Below are 22,759 nucleotides of genomic sequence, written 5' to 3' on the forward strand. Positions count from 1 at the left end.
CATCTAGAAACTAAAATAGTTTGAGAAGAATTTGCAAATAGGCTGTTATAGTTTTTTGTAAGTTTTTCTCTCATATGCATCCGAGACAACTACCTGTCACTGCAAACGCAACTGACTGCCAACAATTTTACAAAATATTAAAGGCTTCTCCAATAGGTTGCCAAGTTTCAGGCATTTAAAAAGTTTTGCGAATAGGTTCAAAAATGCTCCCAAATATCGATATTTTTGTAATAAACCTACATTTATTCAAACCTCTTTTTGAAATTTTATCACAAACTCACAGAATTTCCCAATAGAAAGATGTTTTAGCCATTTTTGAATAAGCTTCAAAATTTGAAAAGACTTGAAACGAGTGTATTTTCAATGCTTTTTTCCATAATTGCAGGGTCCTAGCAACCTTCAACTCATAAATCTGCAGTCATGTAAATGACAAAAAAGCTCTTCAAATACCACGCAAAAACGGGACCAAGATATGATTCATTCCGAAGAGAAAAATGAAAAATTGCCAAAAGTGTAACAGAAAGTACACACGAGATGCTGTATAGAACAAAAGAAAGAAATGCGTGTTGAATGAGATGAACGAAAAAAAAACGGAAAAGTTGAGAGGAAATTGCACAAGGTCAGAACGAAATAGGGGCAAGAAGAAGCGGTTGATGGTGTGGTGAGCCAAATACAATTAAACTTGTTATAAATTAGCCAGTTTCGTCTTTAGTTTTTTTTTTTTTTTCATTTGTGAGCTTCTCCAGCTAAACATTCAAAAAAAGAGATGGTGTTAATGGGAGTCCTGGAAAAAGTTTGAAAATATAGATGACTTTTCAGATGTCAATCTCACCATCATTTGACGTCCTTTTGTCTCAATTGGTAAACTTAGAGAAGCTATCAATCCAAGTATTGCCGCAGTTCCATAAATTCCTATAGGTAAGGATAGAGATTTCTCCGACGCAACCTGGAACTCAACGTATAGGAAAATACTCATTGAGAAAATATTTCTAATCATTTTGTTAGGTAAACTTCTGTTTTCTATATGTGTATATTTCAAGATACGCTAGGTTATTCATTTCCACATTGAACTCGCCTGAGCGATAAATGGAGTCACAATTGCTCCAATTCTTGCCATCGCAGAGCACGTTCCCAGTCCAACGGCTCTCAATGTTGTAGGATAAACTTCCGGTGTGTAGACGTATGCACATTGGAAGGCACCAGAAATGAAGGCACGTGCCACAAAAATGAGCACAGTGACAGTGAAACTGCAAACTCCAAATAGATTATAAAAAATTCCAATGGAAAATATATTTTTGAGGCATGGGATTTTTAATGAAAATTCCAAAAAAAAAAAGTAATTTTGTTTTGATTATTCTTACCGATCCAAGCAAAAGTATAACAAGAAAGTGAAAATTGCAAAAACTGCATATTCCAATGCCATTGTCTTCTTTCTTCCAAACCATTCAATTATCAATACAGTGATTATCAATCCAGGGAATTCGGCAAGTGTAGTTGATAATAAATCAAAATAATCAGATCTTGTCAATGGTTGGCATACTTCCATTTGAGTTCCATTAGAGAACAATCCACCATGACATTCATCGTGTGATTGAAACAAAACTGTTGTGAAGAGAACCATACCGTAGTACGAGAATGCGGTAATAGCCCAAATGCACCATAATAAAATAGTTGTTTTTCTCAAGTCAGGAGATAACAAATTAGCAATATCTCCTCTACTTTCTGATCCAGCTTTTGTTGAAGACACTAATCTTCCAGTTGGCAACTGTACTCTATTCATTCTCGCTGCTGCTTGAAGTGTTTCTAGAGCTCGTTCGGGATGTCCAGAAGCCATGTCAAAACGAGCAGATTCTGGGAGCCACTGAAACATTTTTGAAGTTTACTTGTATACTATACTTGCATACTAGCTTTCAATTCAGACATTTTTGAATTTCTAACTCGATTTTTTGATAAAACTTACAAAAGAAGCCACTGCAAAAATTCCAAGAGGTAGTGAAGAAAGGAACATAAGAGCTCTCCAACCAAATGATTCCATCACAAAATAAGCAAGAAGAGCTTCGAAAACTGCTCCGATAGCCCAAAATGATTCTATCAAAACTACACATTTGGCACGTTGAGCAGTTGGAAGAAACTCAGCGTATAAAGTGACACTGAAAGATGAAGTTTTTTAAAAATAGGGATTTGGAATATTCTGATTAAAAAACTAACGACTGGGGTACACCTCCGATACCAAATCCAGTAAGTCCACGGAAAAATAGAAGAACGTAAAAATGAGGTGACATTCCAGAAATGACACCCATGATACAAGCAACTAGTGTTGAAAATGTTAGTCCCTGAAATTTTTTACAGATTTCAATTATATACATTTATATTTCAACTAACTTTTCGTCGACCAAATCGATCACATATTTTTCCCCAAAATGTACTTGACAACATCATTCCACTGAACACGCACGTCGTCACAAGAGCCTCAACACAATTTTTTTTTTTTGCTTGATTTGAAACTTACCTGTTGCACTGACGATATTCCCCATTCACATGCCAGAGCTGGAGAAATCAATGATAATAACATCATTTCCATTGCGTCGGCCATCTGAAATTCTGCGCAAAGGTGTGTTAATAAATTTTTTTTTAAATACATATTGAAGATTCATTGTTTTCTGAGGTGTTTAAAATTTCTGGTGCTTTTCCGTGACTATTTTTTTGATATTTTTAAAAAATAATTTTGAATGTTTTCATTACAGTCATGCAACAGAAATCTGCTCTAAAATGTTTTTTTTTATTTTCAAAAGTTTCAATCTAAATTTTGGTAAATTTCCAAATTTTCCAATTCAAATTGTGAAAATATATTTGTAATATAAAACTCATTTGGATTGAACACTCTTTTTTGAAAACTCCCTCGAAACTCACCCATGCCATTCCTGTCAAAATTGACAGTTTCAGCTGAAATCTTCCAAATCCCAATGCTTCAACAGCTTCATCAACTGTAAACGTCTTTTCACTATCTGGTGATCTCTGATCTGTAGGTTCTCCAAGTTCAGTACGATCATCGAGGTTTGAGTATCGAACTGCAAAATCATCTCCGACATGACGAATTCTAAAGTTTGTAAATATTAAGGAAACTGTGAACAAATATTTACTCTTTTATCAACTGTTTGGCCGTTAAATCCACATATGCTTCAGTGAGATTTGACGCTTCAAGAACTTCTGTTAGAATTGCTTTATCTCCCATTTTTTGGGTCTGAAAATTATAATTAATTCTAGATTCAGACTTTTTAACGAAAATATATAACTAAAGTATTTTTTTAAGTGGTAAAATGTAGTTAATTGCCAAGTTTACCAAGCATTTAATTTTTTAATATTCACAGTTTTTTCTTTAACAGCCTTTAACAAATTTTTTTACAAATAAAAATAATTAAAATACAAGTAGGAGTCCCTATTTTTGGTCAGCTTCCAAAATTAAAAAAAGAAAATGAAAAGCAAATCTCGATCAAAATCTATTGAGCTTAATCGTAAGATCAAAAAAAAATTTCCGCAGAAAAATGTACCAGCACTATTATTGGTGAGAATTTTTCTAAAACATAAACAAAATATGAACATTTTTGCTTCAACAATATTGCAATTTTTAATAAATATTTTTTACCTAAATTCAAAGTTGGAGGATATTTTTCAAGTAAAATAAGTATTCTGCCAATTAAAAACTTTTAGTGAAATTCAAAATTTAAAAAATCTAACTTTCTAATCAACTTTCTAAAAACCATATTCACAAATGCATTCAACAAATATTATGTTAATAGTATGTTTAAACGTTTCCGGTCGGGTCGTGACAAAGTCAAAAACATTGGTAATTGAACAAAACATTCCAATTTCAAAATGTTTTTATGGCTGCAGTTATTCAATAGAATACTCAATAATATATTTCGCTAAAAAATAATTGGAAATGTAATTTTTATTCAAATAATTTTTTTCAACAAACAAAAAAAATTTATAGTTTTTTTTAAATTTAAAATCACATTTTTCAAAAAATTTGTAAAGCTGTTTGCGGGGAACAGGAGGGAGGTGGGGATTACGAAACAAACATGAAATCGATGTGGTTAAGCCGGGAGACAAAATGACCCAATAATTTGTCCAATGACGTGGATGTGTGACACCAAATTCAGAGCTCAAAGCTTCAAACGGAAAAGAATAAAAACCAGGAGAGTTGCTCCAGATTCAGAGAGAGAAAGACGTCTCCATATATGACTCTACGTCTATTCATAATGCGCACTGTCTCTCTATTTGGCTCAGCTGAGCATCATTGGCTTCGAAGCAGTAGAAGAAAGCCGAGAAATGGAAATGGAGGAGGTTAAGAGAGACAGAACGTGTGAGAAAGAGAGAGCGAGAGGGACAAAAATGAAAAGTAGGCGGTTTAAACAAACAAAGAAAAACACAAGGAATATCGGATCGAAAGGATGCTCCGAGGAGCAATATTCGGGAAAAAAAGGAGCTCCGGTTTCAGAATGTCACTTCTGAATTTGGAAGTGTGACAATTCAAAAGAATTAGTATAACTCAGCGGCCCGATTTTTGTACCAAAAATACGGTCTCGACACGACAAACTTTTGTTAATTGCAATTTAGCTGTAAAATGGTGTGCGCCTTTAAAAGAGTACTGTAATTTCCATTCCCAAGTTGTGAGAAAACAGGAGAAAAACGAATATTTATTAAAACAGGAGAAAAAAGATCAGAAGATTTGAGTATTTTGTTTGAAATAACAACAAGTTGACCAAATTATTTGTTTTTTTAGTTTTCAGAAACAGTTTTGTGAATGCATTTCATGAATGGTTTTTGTGTCAAAGCAACGTTATAATAAAATTTAAAAATAAAATATTTTAATCTCTATTTATTATAACGTATTGATTTTTACAAACACTTTACTATTTATAATACAATTACTTTCTTGATTTTGGGATTTTCTTGAAATTTGCAATATTTTCGCAATATTTTCGGAACGACATTTTGAAATCTCGACATTTCACACAATTTTTGCATGTAAACGTTGTATTTGCCACCGTTTTAATTGATTTCTCTCAATTTTAATTTCAGATTCATCAACTACAGTATACTCGCCTTTGACTTTCAAGCTCATCGAGAAGTGCGCCAGCTTCGCATAATCAAGAAGTGCGTCAGCACTCGACTTGCGCAATTCTTGTCAACTGATATGATTTCTTTTTGTTTTTTGGTTATTTTTTGCGCGTTCTTTGTGCTTTTCGTTTTTTTTTTGTTCGTTGGTTTCTTTCTTTAATGAAACGAAATATTTTATTTTAGTTTAGACTTCCAATATATAGAATAATTAAATTGCATATAACATGACGAAAGGAAGTATAATCTGGGATTATAAATTTTGAGCTTTAGCTATCTTCCTTTATCCTTTAATTCTTGCGTCATTCATAAATGACATATCGTTTACTTTCGAAAATTGATTTTCACATGTCCGTTAACAATAAATAATTTAATTTTATAATACTTTTAGGGTAAATATGTCAAACTCAACGATGGAGGCTACTCAAATGAAAGTAAAGCTGGCTGTCGATGAGATGATTGACGATTTGGATAAGACCTATTTGAGGGATATGCAGAAGAGCATGTTTCAGTGCTCAGCTCGGTAATTATTTTCGAAATTACACTAAATATGTTTAGTAAGCAATTTGTATTACGCTAAACCACCTGAAAATGTCTAATTTAACTTCGCAATTGAAAATTTTTTGCATTATTTCAGGTGCTGTGACAACAAGAAAACCACACGCGATGCTGTCGAGAACTGCGTTGAAAGCTGCAACGATGGCATGAAAAAGGCGCAAGGCTATCTTGAAAAAGAGCTCGGAGGGCTTCAAGACCAGCTCTCACGCTGTGCAATGACTTGCTATGATAAGCTTGTTCAACAGTTTGGTCCAGATGTCAATAAGTATTCAGAATCACAGGTGTGAAGATTTATTAAATTTTAGAAATCAAAAAATTTATAAATTAATTTAGGATTTAAAAAATCAACACCCGAGGGGGCTCATAGCTCACAGCTTTTGGTGGAACATTTTTTTGGAATTAAAACAAAAGTATATACAGTGAAAAGCTAGTTTGGGTTGAAAATTAATTTAGTTTTGTCGAAGAAGAATTTAATAGAAATAAGATTTAAATTATAAATCATCCATACATTGAATCGTGAAGCTCTTCAAGATTTCTCTGTCTCTCCTCCTCCTCAACTTCTTTATCAGTTTTGACCTTCTGACGGCATGTTGGGCAAGTTTGTTGAGCTTCAAGCCATAGAGTGAGACAAAAATAATGAAAGCGATGTTTGCATGGCATGACGATAACTGTGGTTCCGAACGTTGTTGGATCAATTTTTAATTCCTCTTTGATGACATGATCTTCAGGAATATCGACGTTGTTTTGCAAGTTATCCAAACAAATTGCACAGGTTGCTGAAAAATAGATTATTTAGGCAAATAGTCAGCATTTTTTCTGAGTGTTTTTTTTTTCAAATACAAGCTTTGCTCAATTTTAATAGTTTCTCATACCATCTTCTTTCTGTTGATCTGTAGTCTCTCGATCCATCAGTCTCAGCGCTTTATATGATTTTTTGTCAATTGGCAAACTTCCAACATTATACAAATCCAGCCATCTTTGCATCGCATCTGTTTGTGAACCAGTACCTTCCGCTCGCATTCCTTAATTTAATATATAATTTGAATGCTTTCTCATAAAATAACTTACTGACGAAGATGGTTTCGAGCATATGCGAAAAAGCTCTAATAGCGTCTCTTTCCGACATATCTAATTGCCAGATAAAATATTTTAAGAAATGACGAGAGATATGGTGACAAAAGGAAAACGTACTTACGCAAGTGCAACGAAAAACGTGCAATTCGTCGTAACGGTGTTTGCGGATTTTTTGCGTGTCTGTCTCGCACTCTCCATTCTTTCATCACGAGTTTTGATGACTATTTATGCAAATTTCGGGGGTTTATGAATCACCAATCAAGTGCCACGCTGTTCATCGATTTTTAGTTTTGTATTACTTTTGCTATTTTAATAGTTAGACCCTCATAAGATTTGTATCGAGGGGTGTTTTTTTTTTAATGTAACATTATGAAATCTAAAATGATTCATTTTCTTTTCTATTCTTTCTGTCGTCTCTAATTAATGATAATTATCAATTTGGTAGAAATTTAGCGATCGCTAAAGACGCACGGTATTATTCAGAAGGGTCTCGGCGCGGAAAAAAGTTTATGGTAGTTTTTAATATTTTTTGCAGCTGCTTTTCCTTACATTTTTCATTGCAATTACCTCGATTTTAGCAAATTTTGCCTTTTTTTAAAACATTTTCATGTTAAAAATTGTTGTAAACCAGTTTTTTATTAAAAATATGTGTTTTTCTGTTTTTTGGCGTGGAAGAAACAGAAAAGTGAAATATATTTTCTTTACGCGCTGAGCCCCATCTTAATAAATTCCGTGCGCCTTTAGCAAGGCATGGCAAAAATATTTATAAGACACATTTCTGTGATCCTAACGCCTCTGATTTCTCACAAAATTAAAAAAAAATTGATCAAAAATTAAGAAAATCCTCGCATTTCAGAAGCTCAGTTTCAACGAGAAGCTCGATTCGTGTGTCTCTGTTTGTGCTGATGATCACATCAAATTAATTCCGGCAATCAAGAAGAGATTCGCGAAAAATACCTGAGAGCCAGCCACACATTTTCCACCGAGTATTGCCATATCCCCTCTTAATTTCCCATTTATCAAAAAAATATCCCATTTAGGCGTATTCTCCACTCATTAGGCTCCCTCATTGTTGCTCACTATTATATCATTATTTTTCTTTCATACTTTTTTAATAAGTTTTCATGCATTCAGTCATAAAATCTCTATCCCAATTGATTTAAACTCTCCTTAAACGTTTTGACCGTATTTCATACTTTTTCCACCGAACTTATTCTCTTCAAACAAAACAACGTTCAGGTACTATGAAAAAAATATTACCGATCATATGGCTCATCAATTTGGTTAGTGGAAGCCTATCACTCGAGAAAAAAGCTCCCGATTTACTTGGAAAAGTATGTGCATTTGGAGATTTCAATGCAGATCGGAATACTGATATTCTGGTTTTTGCGAATGGAACATTGACGATTAATTATCAAGAAACTAAACTTCTTGATGTGGTTAGTTTTTATTTTTTCTTTTGTTGAAATTTCACATAAAAATTTTGAAATTTTCAGCTCGAAGCTTCCAAATTCACACCAGGAACATCGTTTGCCATCAGTAAACCCAGCCTGAATGCAGATTTTGTTGAATGTTCAGTTGGCGATTTCAATGGAGACTCTAGGCTTGATGTTTTGGTGAGTTTATTGAAAACATTGTCATTTTGCTTCATTGAACTTGAAATGCCCCGAAAAACGAAAAATTTCGAAAGAAAAACCAAATTTTAGCTAAAATCTACATTTTGTCATGTTTACAGCGGCCGGAAATTGATTTTTTTAAATTAAATCAACAAAAAACGTAATGTAAACAACAATATATGCATAATAAGCCAATCATAAAATAAAAATCAATTTCCGACAGCTGTGACCAAAAGTGCCGTCAAAAAAAATTTCAATTTTGCTTTGAGTAAATTGAAAATCGAAAAACGAAAGTTGTTATATTCATCTTTTTTTTTGATTTCCCGGAAAATCGAAAAAAAAAACAAAATTTATAAAATTAACAATGAAATTCAAGTTTTATTCATGTTGATGAAAAAACATGAGAAGACATAATTTTCATCAAAAAAGAGCAAAAATGACCTTAATTTTATGATATATTTCGAAAAAAACTACTTTTTTCGAAATATCAGTTTTTTTACTGTCCGCGAAAAAAAACTATTTAGAGATTTTAGCTCAATTTAAAAAAAAAATATTTAGACAACATATGTATTTTGAACCAAAAACTTTTTGACAAATTTTTGGAAAGTCTCGTTTTTAAATTCAGGTTTTGTGCATATTATTCTAATAGAGCAAATTTGTATTGATTCTTTTAACAAATTAATAATCTATGACTTTCTTCTAGGTATCAATTCGCGATAAAGACACTGAAATCTACAATCACACTCTCTGGACATCAGAAATTGAAGACGAGAAGGAAATATTCCGTCCATTCCACGTGGCAATGCTTCAACAACATGCAATGGCCATTGATGTTTCTGATGATGGATGGACTGATGTTCTTGGATTCTATCCGAATGGATCAATGTTCTGTACCGGATTCAATAAAGAAGGAAAATACAATCTACTGGTGAATGGTTGCAAACATGAATTCGTCGCTTTTCCCGAAAAATTAAATATTTATCCAGGAATGCCGCACTTGTTTGTTGACTTGAATTGTGAGTTTAAATTTTTATATTTTCTTAATTGGAATCTAACAATTTCACGTTTTAGCCGACCTGATTGCTGATATTGTCTTCATGACCAAAGAAAGCGATGGATCACTTTTCATGAGTGTAAGTCTATTTTAACAGTAGTAGTTTGAAATGCAATATATTTTTCAGGTTTGGCAAAAGACAAAAATCAGCTGGCAATTTAGAGATTGGGTTCCTAAATTGACTCCAGCACAATATCCATTCGTTGGTGCTCCAGTTGTTATGGATGTTGATTCGGACGGTGAACTCGACATTCTAGTACCAATCTGCCGTGAAGATGAGTGCTCACACATTACTCAAATGGCTTCTTGGTCGAAGACTAAACTTTGGGGATTGGTGGCCTGTGATATGCAAGATTATACAGTTATTAAAGAACCATTTTCACGAGTTATATTCCGCGTTGGAGAATTCTCGTTGGACAGTTTCCCTGATATGGTGGTTATTGCGCAGGCAACCAGAGTGAGTTTAACAATTTTTATTTTAAACAGGATGTGGTTGTATACTTTTAAAAAATGTTCTATGGCTTGATAAGGCGTTATGTATATCTGATTCTTTAAAAGTTCCAAAAATCAACCTCTTCGTCTATTGAATTTGAATTTCGATTTTTAATTTTCTTTGAGTTTTGTAAGAAACGCGGCCGTGTACTCTTCTCGGACAATTAACTAATTAAATTTTTGGATTTCAAGTAATTTTTCGCATTTTCTTGATTTCCCTCGGTATGTTGTAACAGATGCAGAGACGCATTTTACTTTAATTAACAGACCACTCACTCCTAAATACAGTAATGTATCTTGTTCTGCTGATGAATGACACTTCTAAAATCACATAGTTTATTCATTTTCCTGTTTTTCATTGAATAATCAATTTGATAGTGTTATCGATTTTCATTAGAAATAACGGGAAGTAACGAGAAAATACTAGGACATGGCCTAAAATTCAAAAATTTAATTAATTAATAGTACGAGAAGAGTAAAAATAGGAAGATCAGACTTGATTTCCCAAAAATAACTTCAGTTAACTGAATAATGCAAAAAAAATTACCTTTCATTAATCAAAATTTGAATAATTTCAGGCCAACACTCGCCCTGTGATCAAAGTAATGGACAATGCAGAATGTACAAAATGTGAAAAGAACGGAACACGACGATTCGAAATCCGAGCTCAAGAGAATATTCAACCAAAAAATATGTCTCTCGGAGTCATCAAAATGGGAACATTTTTTGATCTTCTTGAAGATGGATCATTGGATCTTCTTGTTGAGTATGAATACGGTGGTCAGACACGTTTTGGATTCATCTACTGCCCTGATAAAGGAGATACAACATTCTTGAAAGTTCAAGTTTTCACAGGAGTTTGCAGTGATCGATGCAATCCAAAATCAAACGAGATTGGATCGAGTATCAGTATGACTGGTGCATGTGCTTCTTTCTCAATGACAGATGGATGGGGAGGTAGTACACAGAGTGTAGCATGTCAAGTTCCGGCTTCATCAAATAGAGCACTTTATCTCCCATTTTTGTTGTATGGTCTTGGAAGAAGTCCAAATTTTGTGGATGAGGTAATTTCATATCTTCTAGATATTTTCGTTCAATTATTCCAAATAATCTTTTTTTCAGTTGAATATTGCCATTCCGAAATACGCAGATCGTAAAGAAGATTGGAAACACAGTCTTAAACAGATTGTTCCAAATTCTCGGATTATTGTTCTCCCACCATCGGATCAATATCCACACTGGACGAGTCGGCTCTACGTCACACCATCAGCTCTTATTGTTCAGGTAAGATTATTATGGAGACGTGGACATACGCTCCAAATGGGAACGACGGAAATTGATAAAATAAAATTAAAAAATAAAAGAAAAAAACTTTTCATTTTTAATGCATTCTTTAAACATAATTTCGGCATAAAAATCATTAAAACTAACGAAAAACATTTCAAAATGGTTGCAAATACGAATTCGTTGAATTCACGGGTTTGCTGCCAAATAACTAACGAGACCCATGGCTCGGGGGCGGAGCGTAGTCAGTTGGCCATGGGGCACATTTCCACGTCTCTATAATAAATCGATATTCTCATTTTCCAGAGTCTTGCCGTCATTGCTCTCGTATGCTGTATGCTTCTAATGGTTGTCGTATTCTTACATTATCGAGAGAAAAAGGAAGATCGATACGAACGACAACAACAATCTCATCGATTCCATTTCGATGCCATGTAGATTTTTTTGTGAATTTTAAGATCATATCTTCTTGAAGACGAGATCGTTTTTTACGGGTTCCCATCATTTGTCTCTTTTTTTGCATATTTGACCTTTTGAAGCTTCATCCTGTGTTTAGATTTCCCATTTCGAGCTGTGATTGCACGTCGGAGTATTTTTAGAGATCAGCTTTAAATCCGAGTTTTCCTTGTTTGAAAATAGAAACATTATTTGAAAACAACTGTAATATTTATTCCACGTGACCCCTTACCCTCCATCACTCTCTTTATAAACTGAACAGAGACTTTTTCGTTTTTTTGACGAACTATTAAAATAAAACTTTTTGAATTTTTTCCTAATGAAGTCAAATCCAAAATATTTTCTAATGAATGACGTGGAGCGGCAGAGCAAATATTCGCCGAAATATGTGAGTTTTCTTCAAATTTTTGTTAACTTTAACAAAAAGTTTCCAATTTCAGGTTCCAAACAACAGTCTGAAAGAGCGAATTCTGGAGTTTTTGGATTATTACATTGCGCCATTGAAACTGTAAGTTTCATTTTATGGAAAATTCTCATAAAAAACTCAATATTTTCAGGTATCTTCTGTCTTACCCGATGCCGGATTGCCTTTGGGACAATCGAAAATTGAGGTATTACATCGGAAAATCGTTGCAATGACATGGAACCCACATTCATTTTTTTCAGATTGAAGGCCAGTGGTGTGCAAGTGACTCCGAGCTCCGAACCAGTTCATATCGATGATCGTCTAATTCACATTTCACAGAAACAACCGTCCGAATGATTTTTCGATTTTTATTTAATAAAGTTTTAGAAATTATTTCATTTTTTTCAAGTTTTATCCGTGTTCTAATGGTTTTCTATTACCTTATTATTATTTCTTCAGTTCTCCAAAAAAAAATATTACCCAGACATAAAATGTTGAGGTTTTGTAACCTGGGTCTCGCCCCGAGAAAATTTTGTTAAATGCAGAAAGTTGTGCGCCTTTGGAGTACTGTAATAAACACTTTCGGAATTTTCATAATCGAATCAAAAAAGTTATTTATTAAAGAACTTAACTCCTATCAAGTCGAGAAAACACTGTAGAAAAACAATAAAAATTTGTATCCATTTTTACTTGAAAAATTAAAAAAACTGCAAAAGGCTAGACATTTCTTTTTAAAATTTCAAACTTTAAATGCAAATAAACCTAAAACTTCTTTTTTTTTCAGAAATAATGTCGGATCAGCTGGAAGCCTCTATCAAGAATATTCTCGAACAAAAAACGCTAAAATGGATTTTTGTGGGTGGAAAGGGAGGTGTCGGAAAGACGACATGCAGTTGCTCATTGGCAGCTCAACTCTCAAAAGTTCGTGAGAGAGTTCTTCTCATCTCCACCGATCCCGCCCACAACATTTCTGATGCCTTCAGTCAGAAATTCACAAAAACTCCAACACTGGTCGAAGGTTTCAAAAATCTCTTTGCAATGGAAATCGATTCAAATCCGAACGGAGAAGGCGTCGAAATGGGGAATATCGAAGAAATGCTGCAAAATGCTGCACAAAACGAAGGTGGAAGCGGTGGATTCTCGATGGGAAAAGATTTTCTTCAAAGTTTTGCTGGAGGACTTCCTGGGATTGATGAGGCAATGAGTTTCGGGGAAATGATAAAGTGAGTGTCAATGATTCTGATTTTTAAAAAATCTATTATTTTTTTCAGGTTGATAGACTCTCTTGACTTCGACGTTGTGGTCTTTGACACCGCTCCAACTGGGCACACTCTTCGTCTTCTTCAATTCCCAACACTTTTGGAAAAAGTATTTACGAAAATTCTGTCACTTCAAGGAATGTTTGGACCAATGATGAATCAATTCGGTGGAATGTTTGGAATGGGAGGTGGATCAATGAATGAAATGATTGAAAAGATGACAACGACTCTAGAATCTGTGAAAAAGATGAACGCACAGTTTAAGGATCCTGTTAGTTTTTCAGATTCAAGTGATATTTAAAATTACTACGGAGATATATCACCCAGACGCGAAAATTGTCGTAAAATTCTGCATCTTGGTAATATGTTTTTTTAACCTTTTCAATTATATCAAGGGTAAATTCTAGCTTGATATATATTGAATTCAGAGATTTTAAATCATCAAAGTTTCTGCAGAGCATTCAAATATGTATTTACAGAATTGCACCACATTCGTCTGCGTCTGCATTGCCGAATTCCTCTCTCTTTACGAAACCGAACGACTTATTCAGGAGTTGTCCAAACAAGGAATCGATACTCATAATATTATTGTGAATCAACTTCTCTTTCCGGATACCGATGCAAATGGAACAGTTTCATGCAGAAAATGTGCATCGAGACAGGCGATTCAGTCGAAATACTTGACAGATGTGAGTTTAAATGAGAAGTTTGATAAATTATTAAATTAGAAACTTTGAGCAAATTAATATTGAATAACCACAGTGCATTTTTGACTCTGTCGTGATTTGCTAGATGCGGAATAAATCAATTTTTCCAGATCGATGAGCTCTACGAGGATTTCCACGTCGTCAAACTTCCACTTCTTGAGGCAGAAGTGCGTGGAGGGCCCGCAATTCTTCAGTTCAGCGAACGGATGGTGGATCCTGAAGCTAACAAAAACTAAACTAATTTGTTCTCCTACAAAATCAACTTGTTCTGTGGTTTTTTATGTTAAAAGATTCTTCCTATCCCATGTTTTTTCTCCAAAATTCCCTGTCCCCTTATTTCTCGCTTTATTGTGGGTGCCTTTTTCGAATCAAATGAATAATTTATGATATTCATTGTTTTTTACTTAGGATTGAAGTATATTTGGAACATAATTATCTTTCAAACTTCAGCCTGGCAAACTATTTTTGTCAAGTAATCATTTTAATTAGCTAGATTTTAGACGTAATTTCTTTCAAATAGTACCTAGTATTAGGCAGCCGACAGGTCATGGGACCAAGCAGTACATTTTTCCGACTGCTAGACTTCATCCGACACTTACCTAGATTCAGAGAATTCAATTTTCACACAACTTGTTAAAATCTCTAGTTTACGAGCTTGTTTTTAACCAGACTTATGGATCCTGAGAATGGAGGGCCATGGAGCCTCCATGGAGGGGATGGCAGTTGGAGATACAATGATTTTGGAGTAATTTTACCTTCGTATTATTTTTCATGTGATTTCATTTTCAATTCACTTAGCCCCGTTTCCTAATGTTCAAGTTGCTATTTCCAATTTATTTTCCTTGGTCCACTTCATATTCCTTGGAATTTTTTCTGCATTCAAATTACCAAATAGCCACGTGCAATATCCCATTCTCTGCAGTTTTGAAATTTGAATTTATACAATAAACATGAGTTGTCAAATATTCAGTCTTAATCTGATATTAGTTCAAATATATTCCAAATCAATTCCAAATATATTCGAAATATATTTCAAATATATTCCAAATATATTTAAAATATATTCCAAATATATTCCAAATCTATTCCAAATATATTCCAAATATATTTCCTATTCTACTAATCTTTTTCTCAATTTCTGTGCGAAATTGTGTTATTATCGTACCAGGGAACAGAGATATGACCAAATCTGTACTCACTGTTCAGATTTTTTATAAAAATGGTGAAAAAAGGCTTTGGATAATTCCAAACATTCATTTGGCAGAAGCTGGAAGTTAATGAAACACACACCGCAGCTGTTAAAACTTATATAAATATATTTTCTGTTTCCAAAATTATAAACTTGTAAAATAAAACCGTTTCAAAACTTTCACGATCGAAAATATGATGCGTGCCAAAAGGACGTCAGAATATATTTGGAATATATTTGGAATATATTTGAAATATATTTGGAATACATTTGGAATAGATTTGGAATATATTTGGAATAGATTTGGAATATATTTGGAATATATTTGGAATATATTTGAAATATATTTGGAATATATCAGTTTCCGGTAATTTTTGTTTGTCCGCTAAGATACTTTGTCACCCAAAAGTTTGTTATCACGGAGAATTGATCAACTATGCTTGATTTATTGCTTTTATACCCCTTATGATCCTTTGAAGCTGAAGGATCAGATCATCAGGAGGTACCCATCTGATCCTTTGAAGCTGAAGGAACAGATCACCAGGAGGTACCCTTCTGATCCTTCGGAGCTGAAGGATCAGATCACCAGGAGGTACCCTTCTGATCCTTTGAAGCTGAATAATCAGATCATCAGGAGGGATCATTGTTCATACATTCAATTGTGAGTAGTCAAGGCCGAAAATCCATGGAAAATTGCATTTAAAAACTTATTCCAGTGAAAAAAAAACAAAAATCGATTGAGAAATATATATAAAAAACTAGTTGAAAAAGTTTGTCACCGAAGATACGCCCGGTCAGAGACAAATGGCACTTTGTCGACTGGATACCATGTCACTTTGGATACTTTGTCCCCAAAAATACCTTGCCACCCTAAAAGTTTGTCCCCTCGGAATGAAGGCCATTTTGATGCATCTCAATCATCTCCAGATTCTTTGCAAGAAGATCATTACTTGGTGCTGGAGGCGGAGACAGAGCAAGAGCTCTGCGTGGAGGGCGTCGTTCTTCTTTTGGCTGAAACTTGAAGACATGACAACAATAACGTCGCGTATTGCACTTTTTTGAGAACAAAAAATCCACATTTCATCTGGAAAATATTTTTTGAAAAACAGTAAAGAAGAAAAAGAAGGAAATAGAAAACCATTGGAACACGAATAAAATGTGAAAAATAAAATCATTTCCCCGTTTCATTGAAGCAAAAGTATTATGTAACAGAGTTAAAAAGTGATGGGAAAGTTTGGCGAACTAGTATTGACTAGTAGTATAATAGTGTTACAAGCATAAAGTTCAAAACAAAAGATGAAAATTTAAGTAAAAAAAAATTCTATTTAATGTACATGGAACTTTTGATGTTTATTTCTCTGCGAGCTTCTCAAAAGTCGCAGGACAGGAGTTTTCGGCTCTTCCACGTGTGGTGAAGGTGTTCGTTGAGGCGTTCCTCTAATTTGCACAACAGCTTTGGCAGGCGGTGCCAGAAAACAGAAGCGGGCATTTGTCGATTTTGCGATCGGTATCTCAGAATCCATTGTTCCTTATTTTATAGAGTTTCTATGTGCATGAACGGATTTCAACGAAAGATAGGTATGATGGCAACACGAGCACACCGTCGGTTGAGTGATGTGATGCACATTTCTCATGTGCTTCCTCACATCATCGGCTCGAGTCATCACAATTTGGCACATCAGGCATTCCTGTGGTGTCATATGATACTTCAATCGATGATGGTTTAGTGCCGCCAAGTCCTTGAGCTTAGAACTGCAGACATTATGCAACATTTCTTCCATATTCTCCACTTCGACGTCTTCTCCATCTGGTTTTGAATCGATTTCCATCACAAAGAGATTTTTGAATCCTTCGACCAGTGTTGGAAATTTAGTGAATTCCTGGCTGAAGGCATCCGAGATTTTGTGGGCGGTATCGGTGGACACGATTAGAACACTCTCACGGACTTTTGAGAGTTGCGTTGCTAATGAGCAACTGCCTGTCGTCTTTCCGACACCTTTTCAGGCTACAAAAATCCGTTTTAGCGTTTTTTGTTCGAGAATATTCTCGATAGAGGCTTCCAACTGATCTACCATGCTGAAAAAAGTATTTATTGTATTTGAAAAAATAATCAAATTGATTTTGGAGCAATACCAGAGAAATGGAGAAATACGGAGAGAAGCAAATAGATTTTTTGTTAATTTTTGCAGCTAAATATAAGAATGATATCAATGTACTTGAAACATTCAAAAATTTCATAAAAGATTAACAGAAATTTTTTAAATTTTAACTATTTTTTCAAATTTTTTAAACAGTTTTAAATGTATTTTTGTCGGTTTTCAGTGAAATTTTTGTTAAAAAATAAGAAAATTAAGAAAAAAAGCTAAAAATGACTTTTAAAAAAATTGAAATTCGTTTTTTGGCGCAAAAAGTTAAAGGGACATGAGATTTCGTAGGGAGCGGGTCTCGCCACGATTCCTCCTATTTTTATTTTTACTTTCAAACGAAACAACGAAGCTCCGAAATAACGCATTCGTGATAAATTTAATAAAGAAATTAGCAGCAAAACAGCAAAAAATGCGAATGGAATTCAAATACGAAGCAAGGCGCGCAACACACTATAAAAATTGATCAAAATTACGCAGCAAAGACAGTTTAAAACTACAGTAATCTTTGAAGGCGCACATCCGTTTGTATTTAACAGACATTTGTCGTGACCAGTTACCGTACTTTTAGCGCTCACTTTTGTGTCCGGGCTAATATCTTCTCACCGCTGGCAAACATAATAAAATGAAAATTCACCTGAAACTTTAAAATTTTATTTATTTTCTAGACAGTCAGTAAAATAAAAAATAGTGGAGTATAACTGACAAGGGTTTCGTTATTTGGCTCGTTTTTCTCGAAAACTGATGATGATGATGATGACAATGAGGAAGAAAATAGAATTTTGGCACATTCGAATTATCAAGGTTGAACTACTTTTAAAAAATAAGAAAAATGGGGATGTGTCTCATGATCGGGTACAATTTTGAAAAGACACAAAGTGATTGAAGAAGGTGGGGAGAGAGAGAGAGCAGAGATGAGAGAACTGAGAATATTCAGAAAAACAAAAACTGACGGGACCGGTTGGCGTTTTTTTGGACAAAATGAGACGCTTTTAGTTATTTTCTGTTCGATACAGTTCCAGCTAGTGCTCCACTTTCGAGCATAATTGTGTGAAATTGTTTCATATGAACTTCAACGTAGTCTTGGAAGAATGCCACGTTGCGGGGGTGAATAGCGGTCCGAATTTCAGATATGGCGTCACCAAGTGATTGAAGATCAACTGCAGAGATCTTTTGAGTTCCCATTGTGCGAACCTGGAAAAATATAATATTTTTTCTAATATTTTTCTGCAGTAAAAAAATTTTTTAATAGTGTTTTACCGATGACCAGGTAATTTTGAATTCTAGGAAACAATTTTAGTTTTTTTTTTGTAAAATAGTAATTTGTAATTAATTCTAATGGGACGATGCAAGTGAACACGTGTATTCAGCTCGACCAACGCCTCGAAAATTTTCAAAAAAGGCGGGAAAAAATATTTGAATTCGCCAAGAGGAATTTCACCGCAGCGCGTGACGGTGTTTGCACAAATTACACCGAATGGTCGAGCTGAAAACACGTGGTGAATTTCTCGTAATTTCTCGACACATTTTTTGCAATGCAAGTGCGCGGAGAAATGACGAGAAATGTCGTGAAATTTGCAATTTCTCCGCATTTCTCGACATATGATGAACGGTGAGATACGCAGAAACATGTGTCCCCGCAGGAAACTCCGCCTACTCACCGCACTTTTAACAGGGTGAAATGTCTTACCACCCTGCGAGGACACATCTCATATGTCGAGAAACGCGTAGAAATTGCGAATTTCACGACATTTCTCGTCATTTCTCCGCACACTTGCATTGCAAAAAATGTGTCGAGAAATGACGAGAAATTCACTTGCATCGTCCCATAATGAAATTAGGAAAGAGGATTTGGTAAAAACCGAAGTTTATTTTCTAATGAATTTTTACATTTTCAATTTTTTTTTTCATTAATAAATTATTATTCTGCAGTCTATAGTGCCACAAACCTGTAAAAGGACAGCTGTCAATGATTGAATAAGTGTCAACGCATGCACATTCTCTACATTTAATCCTTGATTACAGTGCTCTACAAATCTTCCAGCTTGTTGAGAGCACATTTGTCTAACTGCTTCAGGTTTCATATTTGACGTTGAAATCTGCAAACAAATAGATCTTTCGAAGAATCAGGAAATGAAAAATTACATCATTCGAAGAGAAATACATATGGTGATCTTGAATTCCATTCATATTGATATCTATATTCTGATTCACATGTTCCAGATCGATGATAGTTTTGGCGTATTTCTCCTGAAAAAAAATTGTTTTTTAGATTCTATCTAGTTGACTTTTTCATATATCAAAAAAAATTTCTAATTAAAAATGTACCTGAAAAGCTTTCGAATATTTGTCTGACGTCATATTTTGTATCTCGGCATCCGCATTCAATTCGTTCAATTGTCGTATCAATCCCTTTTTGATATCAATTAATTTCGTCAGTTTCACAAGATTCACAAGGAATTTCAGCGGGAAATTTCCAACCATTTCTGCATTTTTTCCATTTAATCGTTCGTCGTTCGGTCCCATTAATGGTCCACCACTTCTCTCGATTTTTCGAGAAACCAGGACGTCACGAACAAGATGTGGATGTGATGAGTCACGAACTGCTGCTACAAATGGACGAACGCCTGATGGAAGCTTAGAGTTGGCTTGTTCAATGAAGTAGGCGATACTCAACAAATCAAGTTTTCCGTCGAGAAGTATTTCCGTGTCACTAACCAGTGTTGGTGGGATATCTGGCTGAAAGAATAAAACATTGGAATTTATAGAATTTCAAATATTCAAATTTCCCTAAAACAAAATAATTTATGATCCAAAACTACCGAATATAGTAATAGGACGTCTTAATTTCCAAAGACTTCCTATTTTCAGCTAAATCATTAAATTTTGTCAATTTCTCCTAACACTTTTTATTGCATATTTTGGTAGTAATTCGATGATTTGAGCACATTTTAAGTCGATAAGAATCCTACTTTGATATTTTTGGTGTCTATCGACTTAAAGTGATCCTAAATCATAGAATTAAAGCGAAATAAACCACTAAAATATGCAATAACTGTTGAAAATGCAATAAGAATTGCATTCCAGCATGTACAAAATGGACAAGTTGGCGAAGTTCACGAATTTAGCTGAAAATAGGTTTGTGGCGAAATTTTAAGACATCTCGTTACAAAATTCGGGCGTTTTGGGTGATATTGAGTCTCCTTTTACAAACCTTGTCAAAAATAATTCTGAATCCTTTCGGAATGACAGCATCAATAATTCCAGAATAAATTCCATCGTAGGGATTTCGAATTCTCGCAAATACACGATTTCCAACCACCATTGGACGTGGAAGCTTGGCTGGAAGATCTTTTAGATCAATCGATGGATCCTGAAAGAACATTTATTGAAAATGATACACCTCTTCAGCCTTACGTTAAGATAACTTCCTTCATAGACACTTCGAATCTTCATTCTTTTCTCTTCCAGGTACATTCTTTCTTCTTCAAAAAACACTTTCGAGCATCTACGTGGCTTTCCGAGAAGTTTTCGAATCGACCGCCACTCAATACGCGTTAAATTCCAATTTTTCAGATTTGGGAAAGATTCGCGGATAATTGTGGCAAACTCGTTTTCTTCTTTGAAAATTTGTTCGTCGATTGCAGAATAGAAGAACTCGCACATGACCCATTGACGAGCTTTCTTATATCGGAGCAAATTGTAGAGTTTCTTTATATTAGCTCTCATAAATGTGCTCACATCTTCACTTGTTTGATTTTTATACGTTTTGAATTGTTTCATCATGGCACTTCGTTCTTGATCTGTACTGAACATGTTGAAGAATGACTGTGTATCTCGATGTTCTACAGCTTCATTTGTCATATTCGCAGGATTATCTAAATCATCAAGACCTGCTACAAGGTTTTGATGCATCTCAATCATCTCCAGATCCTTTGCGAGAAGATCATTACTTGGTGCTGGAGGCGGAGACAGAGCAAGAGCTCTGCGTGGAGGGCGTCGTTCTTCTTTTGGCTGGAACTTGGAGACATGACAACAATACAATTGTTTTAAAACTTACAATATATTCCAAAGCACAACTGGAAGATTCATAATCAAGAGCTGCCTTTGCGAGCATTGTTAGACTTGAGTTTCGGGTCAATGAGTTCACTGAAGGAGAATCTCTACCTCCATTCAGGCGTTTCGCGGGAGATCTGTAAAATCATAAGATTAGTCGGCCACTTTTTCGGAACAGCTTGTTACTTTTTGGGAGATCCGGTACGTTTGATACTGCGAGACGGTGATAGGTATAGTTCTTCATTACGATATCTCGATGGAACTTTAGATGTTTCACGGAGACTGTATGGTGAGCTGGTGCGATCCTGAAAATACCGAATGTCATGCATACTTTCAATATCTTTCTTTAATTTACAACTTCTTTATTTTTAAAAACACGAAAACCCAATAAAATCAATATTTCCAATAACTTACAGGATCAGACGTGTCACTTGCTGCCTTTTTCCGCGGACTTCTCACCGCAGACGACATTTTTATCTGAAAAATAACAAATTTTTGAATAATTTCAGACCACGAGACAAAAATCAATGAAAGAATGCGGACGCGCGCGCGCGAAAAAAACTTTGAAATGGCGGTTCTTTTCCCCAACCAACAGCCGATTTCAAACAGCGTGATGGTCTCGACGCGATTGCCCTGCGGCAGTGTAGCGAGGTACGGTGGAGCGCTGTCTGTTGGAAAACAGAACACAGCTGAGAGAAGTGAATGTGGTGGGAAACGGAAAAAAGGGAGAGCTGCTGTTTGACAGTCGAACGTCGTGACATTCCGTTTTTGGATTTTCTCGTGAAAGTTTTTTTTTTTTTTTTATTTGTTTTATTTCTTATTTGTATTGATTTTCCATCTTTCCTGGGTTATCATTAAATTTTAAACATGGTTTTACACAAGATCATGCGGTGAAACATGTTTTTTTCTTCCTTTCCGCATTTAAAACGAATTATTTTGTTTATATTGTTCTTCTCTTTCCATTCTCATGATTCATTTCTCTCCTTATTGGCAAGAAACATTATAAAATTGTTCATTCCTACTAAGTGTTTACCAAAATTTATTTTGGCCGCAAAGTTTTAAAATTGTAGAATAAACTTTTCATTAAAAATATTTCGTCTTCAATCACTCATCTTTGTTCCGAAAACATCTCACAGGTTTTTTCTTCAAAGCAATATTCTTCTTTAGTGTTTTTAGTCAGCGTTTTTCGTTCTGGATCTGGATTCTATGGTTTGATGTTACTTTGAAACACTATTTATAAAATCTTTTTGCAAAGAAACAATTCTCTTAAATTTAATACAATTTCCGCATCAAAATTGAAGTTTTTGTGCAAAGTTGACCTCTCGCAGCGTAATCTTATCGTTTTT

At 34.6% G+C, this 22,759-nt stretch overlaps 7 protein-coding genes, 2 non-coding genes and 2 pseudogenes across 12 annotated transcripts; 5 read left to right on the top strand and 6 right to left on the bottom strand.

Moving 5' to 3' along the window:
• Positions 1-465: 465 nt before the first annotated feature.
• Positions 466-3,241, bottom strand: svop-1 (Putative transporter svop-1). The gene is made up of 10 exons (NM_066559.8): positions 3,141-3,241; positions 2,911-3,097; positions 2,510-2,593; positions 2,383-2,469; positions 2,209-2,333; positions 1,961-2,150; positions 1,362-1,861; positions 1,076-1,247; positions 833-946; positions 466-784 (listed from the first exon to the last, which is right to left on the bottom strand). Exons 1-10 carry the CDS (start codon positions 3,230-3,232, stop codon positions 773-775), a joined length of 1,563 nt encoding a protein of 520 aa, NP_498960.2. The 5' UTR covers positions 3,233-3,241; the 3' UTR covers positions 466-772.
• Positions 3,242-5,509: 2,268 nt separating this feature from the next.
• famh-136 (FAM161 homolog famh-136) lies at positions 5,510-7,902 on the top strand. The gene is made up of 3 exons (NM_001392167.1): positions 5,510-5,641; positions 5,756-5,957; positions 7,607-7,902. Exons 1-3 carry the CDS (start codon positions 5,517-5,519, stop codon positions 7,709-7,711), a joined length of 432 nt encoding a protein of 143 aa, NP_001379046.1. The 5' UTR covers positions 5,510-5,516; the 3' UTR covers positions 7,712-7,902.
• Positions 5,952-6,915, bottom strand: ZK637.14 (putative RING finger protein ZK637.14). The gene is made up of 3 exons (NM_066561.5): positions 6,745-6,915; positions 6,549-6,698; positions 5,952-6,452 (listed from the first exon to the last, which is right to left on the bottom strand). The coding sequence occupies exons 1-3, from the start codon at positions 6,800-6,802 to the stop codon at positions 6,175-6,177; spliced, it is 486 nt and encodes a 161-aa protein (NP_498962.1). The 5' UTR covers positions 6,803-6,915; the 3' UTR covers positions 5,952-6,174.
• Positions 7,903-7,989: 87 nt separating the features above from the next.
• lnkn-1 (Protein linkin) lies at positions 7,990-11,972 on the top strand. Its single transcript, NM_001382950.2, has 8 exons — positions 7,990-8,189; positions 8,247-8,366; positions 9,070-9,382; positions 9,438-9,499; positions 9,548-9,877; positions 10,491-10,976; positions 11,035-11,196; positions 11,503-11,972. Exons 1-8 carry the CDS (start codon positions 7,995-7,997, stop codon positions 11,632-11,634), a joined length of 1,800 nt encoding a protein of 599 aa, NP_001369829.1. The 5' UTR covers positions 7,990-7,994; the 3' UTR covers positions 11,635-11,972.
• ZK637.4 (uncharacterized protein) lies at positions 11,492-12,450 on the top strand. Its single transcript, NM_001382951.3, has 4 exons — positions 11,492-12,040; positions 12,093-12,160; positions 12,210-12,263; positions 12,319-12,450. The coding sequence occupies exons 1-4, from the start codon at positions 11,972-11,974 to the stop codon at positions 12,413-12,415; spliced, it is 288 nt and encodes a 95-aa protein (NP_001369830.1). The 5' UTR covers positions 11,492-11,971; the 3' UTR covers positions 12,416-12,450.
• On the top strand, positions 12,000-12,020 carry 21ur-14900. Its single transcript, NR_052571.1, has one exon.
• A 390-nt stretch (positions 12,451-12,840) lies between the features above and the next one.
• Positions 12,841-14,413, top strand: asna-1 (ATPase asna-1). The gene is made up of 4 exons (NM_066564.4): positions 12,841-13,281; positions 13,330-13,588; positions 13,797-14,006; positions 14,135-14,413. Exons 1-4 carry the CDS (start codon positions 12,848-12,850, stop codon positions 14,258-14,260), a joined length of 1,029 nt encoding a protein of 342 aa, NP_498965.1. The 5' UTR covers positions 12,841-12,847; the 3' UTR covers positions 14,261-14,413.
• Positions 14,414-16,083: 1,670 nt separating this feature from the next.
• Positions 16,084-16,224, bottom strand: ZK637.18 (annotated as a pseudogene). The gene has a single exon. A coding segment is annotated over exon 1 (141 nt).
• Positions 16,225-16,380: 156 nt separating this feature from the next.
• ZK637.6 lies at positions 16,381-17,289 on the bottom strand (annotated as a pseudogene). The gene has a single exon. A coding segment is annotated over exon 1 (909 nt).
• Positions 17,290-17,532: 243 nt separating this feature from the next.
• On the bottom strand, positions 17,533-17,553 carry 21ur-13808. The gene has a single exon (NR_052572.1).
• A 442-nt stretch (positions 17,554-17,995) lies between these two features.
• On the bottom strand, positions 17,996-21,890 carry lin-9. Of its 2 annotated transcripts, none has more exons than NM_001027844.5 (9): positions 21,828-21,890; positions 21,600-21,718; positions 21,418-21,550; positions 20,775-21,371; positions 20,572-20,730; positions 19,686-20,096; positions 19,503-19,607; positions 19,307-19,456; positions 17,996-18,551 (listed from the first exon to the last, which is right to left on the bottom strand). In NM_001027844.5, the coding sequence occupies exons 1-9, from the start codon at positions 21,882-21,884 to the stop codon at positions 18,354-18,356; spliced, it is 1,929 nt and encodes a 642-aa protein (NP_001023015.1). In that variant the 5' UTR covers positions 21,885-21,890; the 3' UTR covers positions 17,996-18,353. The 2 variants fall into 2 exon arrangements, with proteins under 2 accessions (NP_001023015.1, NP_001023016.1); NM_001027845.6 differs by having other exon boundaries at positions 17,997-18,551; positions 20,775-21,377.
• Between the last annotated feature and the right edge of the window lie 869 nt (positions 21,891-22,759).

The sequence above is a fragment of the Caenorhabditis elegans genome, chromosome III (assembly GCF_000002985.6).
Source record: "Caenorhabditis elegans chromosome III".
Taxonomy (NCBI): Eukaryota; Metazoa; Nematoda; class Chromadorea; order Rhabditida; family Rhabditidae; genus Caenorhabditis; species Caenorhabditis elegans.

What these genes read in the sequence shown, in the direction of transcription:
- svop-1 (NM_066559.8), bottom strand. Translation starts at nt 3,232, where the DNA reads ATGGGAGATAAAGCAATTCTAACAGAAGTTCTTGAAGCGTCAAATCTC. An exon ending in TTTTTGCAGTGGCTTCTTTT is followed by an intron (nt 1,862 to 1,960) that starts GTAAGTTTTATC and finishes AAAATGTTTCAG; the next exon opens with TGGCTCCCAGAATCTGCTCG. An exon ending in TGACTCCATTTATCGCTCAG is followed by an intron (nt 947 to 1,075) that starts GCGAGTTCAATG and finishes GTTGAGTTCCAG; the next exon opens with GTTGCGTCGGAGAAATCTCT.
- famh-136 (NM_001392167.1), top strand. Translation starts at nt 5,517, where the DNA reads ATGTCAAACTCAACGATGGAGGCTACTCAAATGAAAGTAAAGCTGGCT. An exon ending in ATGTTTCAGTGCTCAGCTCG is followed by an intron (nt 5,642 to 5,755) that starts GTAATTATTTTC and finishes GCATTATTTCAG; the next exon opens with GTGCTGTGACAACAAGAAAA. An exon ending in ATAAGTATTCAGAATCACAG is followed by an intron (nt 5,958 to 7,606) that starts GTGTGAAGATTT and finishes CTCGCATTTCAG; the next exon opens with AAGCTCAGTTTCAACGAGAA.
- ZK637.14 (NM_066561.5), bottom strand. Translation starts at nt 6,802, where the DNA reads ATGTCGGAAAGAGACGCTATTAGAGCTTTTTCGCATATGCTCGAAACC. An exon ending in GCTCGAAACCATCTTCGTCA is followed by an intron (nt 6,699 to 6,744) that starts GTAAGTTATTTT and finishes TATTAAATTAAG; the next exon opens with GAATGCGAGCGGAAGGTACT. An exon ending in AGATCAACAGAAAGAAGATG is followed by an intron (nt 6,453 to 6,548) that starts GTATGAGAAACT and finishes TCTATTTTTCAG; the next exon opens with CAACCTGTGCAATTTGTTTG.
- lnkn-1 (NM_001382950.2), top strand. Translation starts at nt 7,995, where the DNA reads ATGAAAAAAATATTACCGATCATATGGCTCATCAATTTGGTTAGTGGA. An exon ending in GTCCAAATTTTGTGGATGAG is followed by an intron (nt 10,977 to 11,034) that starts GTAATTTCATAT and finishes TCTTTTTTTCAG; the next exon opens with TTGAATATTGCCATTCCGAA. An exon ending in CATCAGCTCTTATTGTTCAG is followed by an intron (nt 11,197 to 11,502) that starts GTAAGATTATTA and finishes CTCATTTTCCAG; the next exon opens with AGTCTTGCCGTCATTGCTCT.
- ZK637.4 (NM_001382951.3), top strand. Translation starts at nt 11,972, where the DNA reads ATGAAGTCAAATCCAAAATATTTTCTAATGAATGACGTGGAGCGGCAG. An exon ending in GCAAATATTCGCCGAAATAT is followed by an intron (nt 12,041 to 12,092) that starts GTGAGTTTTCTT and finishes TTCCAATTTCAG; the next exon opens with GTTCCAAACAACAGTCTGAA. An exon ending in TGGGACAATCGAAAATTGAG is followed by an intron (nt 12,264 to 12,318) that starts GTATTACATCGG and finishes CATTTTTTTCAG; the next exon opens with ATTGAAGGCCAGTGGTGTGC.
- asna-1 (NM_066564.4), top strand. Translation starts at nt 12,848, where the DNA reads ATGTCGGATCAGCTGGAAGCCTCTATCAAGAATATTCTCGAACAAAAA. An exon ending in AGTTTCGGGGAAATGATAAA is followed by an intron (nt 13,282 to 13,329) that starts GTGAGTGTCAAT and finishes TATTTTTTTCAG; the next exon opens with GTTGATAGACTCTCTTGACT. An exon ending in ACGCACAGTTTAAGGATCCT is followed by an intron (nt 13,589 to 13,796) that starts GTTAGTTTTTCA and finishes ATGTATTTACAG; the next exon opens with AATTGCACCACATTCGTCTG.
- lin-9 (NM_001027845.6), bottom strand. Translation starts at nt 21,884, where the DNA reads ATGTCGTCTGCGGTGAGAAGTCCGCGGAAAAAGGCAGCAAGTGACACG. An exon ending in AATATTCGAAAGCTTTTCAG is followed by an intron (nt 19,608 to 19,685) that starts GTACATTTTTAA and finishes ATTTTTTTTCAG; the next exon opens with GAGAAATACGCCAAAACTAT. An exon ending in TGACAGCTGTCCTTTTACAG is followed by an intron (nt 18,552 to 19,306) that starts GTTTGTGGCACT and finishes ATATTTTTCCAG; the next exon opens with GTTCGCACAATGGGAACTCA.